The following is a 4708-nucleotide window of genomic DNA, read 5'->3' as shown; positions in this document are numbered from 1 at the left end:
AAAAAAAAAGAATCACATAGTAACACCCACAATCTACTATATACAAGCAGCTTCAGAAAATATACAATAACAGAAACATAAAACGCCATACACCTTAACGCATATATAATCTCTTTCTGCACATGTCTGACTTAGCTCCAGCCTGGTGAAATGTCAGAGGAATAAATAACTGGCTTTTCCATCTTTGCCGCTGTCAGGTGTGCACTGCTATGTTTATCTGGGGATTCTCAGGCAACAGACGCAGATGATCGCAGCAGATAAGGAGTGGTGGGGAGAAGGAGGAAGCTAACCTTTTGCTTGGCAAATCCGGGATCAATTACAAACACCACGCCATCGATGGTCAGGGATGTCTCAGCGATGTTTGTTGACACGACAACCTGTGGAAATGAGAAGGGATGGGTTAAGATATTACCCACCCGGGGTGGTTTGGAGGGGCAGATAAGGCCTCAGACTCTGGTGCTAGACCTTGGATCAAATCAGTTTTCCATATGGTCATCAGTTGTTTGTTTTTTTATGAAAAACATTCCAAAATCTAAGCATTAAAATACAGAGAACTTAACAACTTGGAGCATTTCAGGAATTAAGGTAGTTTCTTCTGTTGAAATATTAGAAAACAAAGTGCATTATTTAATGTGGATTCTCCTTCAATTATTTAAAAGCACTTTGTCCAATCACAAAAACTAGTGCTTTTCTACAGCAGGGCAGTTCAAAAACCATCAAGCCCCTGCTCTTTGCTCTACAATGGTTACTGCTTTCATTCAAGTGTATTTTCTTCCCCCTAAATGAGGGCTGCTGTATATCTCCCATGTGAACCCAGCATGTATCTTGAAATTTAGAACACTGCTGTTTGCGGACATGCCAACTCTGCATGGCTCATTGTCACCGATTGGCTGTTGCTGTGTGCTACGCAAAAATGGCTCCTACAAAGCTGTGCTTCAACACAACCAGAGGCACTGGAAATGTTTGCATTGCATTTCAGTTTGAAATATTTACAAAATCACTGACCACATCGTCGCATCATCTGATAATTTATAAGTAATGCAAAAGTGGTGTTAATACAGGAGGAGACTTATGGGGCAACTCTTATACCATGGTGGTATGGTAGTTGATTTAAGCACCAGGTCAGATGTCACTGTTAACCGCCTCTGCACAGAGAAATACTGCAAGAAGAGAAGACAAGCAGCAGAAGAATAAAAGAAAAGAAAAGTTTAAAAGGGTTTAAGAACAAGGCACGTAGGGAAAACTATGAACCTGTACTCCCAGTCTCAGATCTTTTTTTATTACAATTAGCCCCTATAGCTAGGGTGTCCATGCAAAATCACAACTGAATTGGAGCAAAAAATAAATCAAAAAGATCAAATGAGTCACATCGCCCTATGGGTCGCTTGCTGTCAGCATATACACACACACAGTTGGGGGGGGGGGTTAGAGGAGAGGACAGCAGAGGACAGATTTTTCAGTTGCTCTCACGCAAACTTTGACCGCCGCTGAGTTCCCCTTATACAACAGCTGAAACAGACTAGACAGAGAAACCCTTTAGACCAGGGGTCTTCAACGCTTGCTGAACCAAGGACCCCTTTACTGAAGGAAAGACTGAGCAGGGACCCCTTGTATAAAATGAAGTTGCATATTAAACTGGGCCTACAGTAATGTGTAAGATGGCCTGAATCCTTTATAAATATATTTTTTTGCATACAATACAAAGATATAAAATAATAATTGGCAAATTTATTAATCTTTTAATGTCAAACATAAATGTGGCACGGTGAATCCTTAGGATTAATTATATTTTTGGATGGCTACCTTACCTATAGGCCAGTAAGCCTATCATCAGTGCGGATTTAAGTTTGCTAATTATATGCTGAATTCATTTTAAGACATTTTACTTTTTTTTTTTTCTTTCAAAAATTAACAATAATTTAGAATACCCCCTGCAGTGACTCCCTAGAAGTCCCAGACCCCTGTTAAAAGATCTCTGCTTTAGACATATGAGACTGTATAAGACTGGATCACGGTCCACTCTACTGGCAACTGCTGCTCCACTGTCATAGCTTAATATGCAAGTGGGTGTGAAAAAATGCCTCTCCACACCTCAATATCTCTCGCATGCTCACTTGCTCAACATGTACCAAGACAGGAACAAGCTGTAGGCTGACCTAAGCAGTCATTTGGTGGTAGCCGTCTGCTTTCTTGGTAGTCTTCACGATGGAATGCCAAGCACAAAACCACAGTTCTCTGTAGTCTTTGCTGATACAGGTCCTCAGAACCAATTTTGCACACTTGACACACTTCCTTTGTAGCTCTGCCTCTTCAGCTGTCTTCAAGCTGTGAGACTTACAGACTTTTTAAATCCCACCTTTTAAGCGTGGATTTCTGTCGAGCCTGAGAATGCCTGACTGTTTAGTTATTCATGCCAGGGGGGGCCTTTTTTCATTCAGCCCTTGACCTCGGGTAGTTCACCTGTCGCAAGACCTATTCCCCTTTAATATTCAAGCAGAGGAATGAAGAGATGGCAATAAATGCCTGTATGAAACAGATCACACTGCGGTATCTGCAAATGGTTGGGGGCTTGTTGGTGTATTTCTTTGATGAATGGCTGTCTCGATCTGACTGACATGAGCACTCCATAACAAATGTGAGTTCTTAATTTTGATAGACAACTGAAATTAAAATGGGCTGTCAAAATAATAACCAGCTTAGTGGGAATAAACAAACACCAAATGCGAGGTACAAAAGCATAACGTACACTAGAGCCCAACTGGTAGAAGGAAGGAAGGATTTGTAAGGTCAATATCAATACAAATATTTGTTTTAAAAATAAAATAATTTTTATTTTAAAAATCCGATGTTCCGATATATTGCCCGACATATTTAAAAATAATAATAATCCAGAGACGTATAACAAACAGATTTCCCTAAAATGTGTTATTTTTAATTATTTATGAGTCCTCACAAAAATATTATAATGCAGTTTAAAAATAAACTTGTTTGTTTTCTTGTCAAAAAAGAACAGAGGAACATCAAAATATATTAATGTTCTGATAAATAACATGTATAAAAATACAAACGTAAGATATGAAACTTAAAGTCCTTGGAACAAAAACACAAAAAAATAAAAGAGTGTTGCCAACAAGGACCTTGTACAGCGCCCTCTGGTGGACAGACCATGCAAGACCAACACTCATAACATGGTTGAAGGGTGTTCCGTCCGTTTTTATTTATCAATGGTCAATGGTAAATTATTATTTTAAAAAAAACAAAAAAAACTGATCGGCCATTATAAGTGCCGATACCAATAGTTTGGAAAATGCCTAATATCAGCCGATAACATCGGCCCCCCAATATATCGGTCAGGCTCTAACATACACATATTTTTAACAGCAAGAACTTAATGAAATGTAACGGCCATTATCTGCTTTTGTTTCCACGGTTTTCATCTGAATCACCATCTGATTCGGGGACAAATTTCTTTAATAGACAAAAAAGTATATCAAGGGTTGCCAACAGTGCTGTCAACCATGATTGGTCTAGCAGACGTGTCAACACGTCACAGCAAGGATGACGACAACAAACATAACAATAACCATCATTTTACTACTGCATCAGTATCAAATAGGACAACCAACAATGAAGAACAACAATGAGAACTCTTGAGGGCTGTCTTGTGAGCTGGCGTGTGCGGTTGGAAATGATAAGGTGTACCAAAGGTTTTCTTAGTGTCTGGCAGAAATGGAGATGCAACATATGGCCAAAAGGTGCAGGGAAAAAAACCTGTAGATGAAACAAGATTAGGGCTGCACGATTATGTCGCTCTCGCTTCACCAATCACACACTGATGTCACTCACTCAGCGCCTGCCATTCTTGCTCTCACAAATGCTTGATTTATGCTGCTGTTGAATCTGCATTCTTAACACAAAATGAATTATTTTAATAAGAATTTATATTTTTCTCATTTATTGTTGTTCATTAGTACTGCTGAGCAGAGCAAACACAAACACACAGACTTGTTTTTTAATTTGGTAAAATATTAAGTTATTTAAAAAACGTATTGCACATTTTGTTTATGTAACGTTATGCTCATATAACTTTGTATGTTCAAGTTGACATTTTGAATTTCAGTATTTTTATAATCTCGTGATACGGAGACTCCTGATATCATTGTATTGCAATCGCAGTATTGTAAATCGCAATATGAATTTTTCTTGAAATTGTGCAGCCCTAAACAAGATTATAGAGAAATAAAGGACCACATGGATGCAAACGTAAAAAGTATGACGTTGTTTGGCATGCTGATAACACGGATTTCACATAAATGTGAAAGAAATACAGCATCCCTTCCTACGTTGTTGTACGTCCCACCACTGCCTACTTTAACCTTCTACCAAACAGCACAGAAAAGGACTTAGTTGGTCCAGCTTTTGCCTTTTAAATTGTATTTATCTGAAAAGTCCAAAATTGTAAAATTGAGTAAAAACTGAGGGAGAAACCTAGTACCAAAGACTCACAAGGATCCTTAAAGTTTAGTTTATGTGAAGCCTCAGGTAATGGGTTCCTGAAGTGGAAAAGGACCATTAGTGGCCTAAAGATACAGAAGAATTACATCTCTAGAAACCTTTTAGCCACACTGTGGCAGTCTGAAATAATAAAAAAAGAGACCAGGCTATCAGACAGTGTCTCATGACAGACACTATATGCCAGCGACCAACA

The 4708-nt window shown here is 38.6% G+C and overlaps 1 protein-coding gene across 2 annotated transcripts in view; it reads right to left on the bottom strand.

Annotated features, from left to right (window-relative positions):
* Positions 1–4708, bottom strand: part of dhx15 (DEAH (Asp-Glu-Ala-His) box helicase 15) — a 28706-nt gene that overhangs the window by 11308 nt on the left and 12690 nt on the right. For both annotated transcript variants that reach the window (XM_032544264.1, XM_032544263.1), the window contains exon 7: positions 291–377. In XM_032544264.1, coding sequence (XP_032400155.1) covers positions 291–377 — 87 coding nt within the window. The remainder of the gene's footprint in view (positions 1–290; positions 378–4708) is intronic.

The sequence above is a fragment of the Etheostoma spectabile genome, chromosome 19 (genome assembly GCF_008692095.1).
Source record: "Etheostoma spectabile isolate EspeVRDwgs_2016 chromosome 19, UIUC_Espe_1.0, whole genome shotgun sequence".
In the NCBI taxonomy this organism is placed as follows: Eukaryota; Metazoa; Chordata; class Actinopteri; order Perciformes; family Percidae; genus Etheostoma; species Etheostoma spectabile.
Note: the sequence above shows the minus strand (reverse complement) of the source record. Positions and strands in the feature narration are given on the sequence as shown.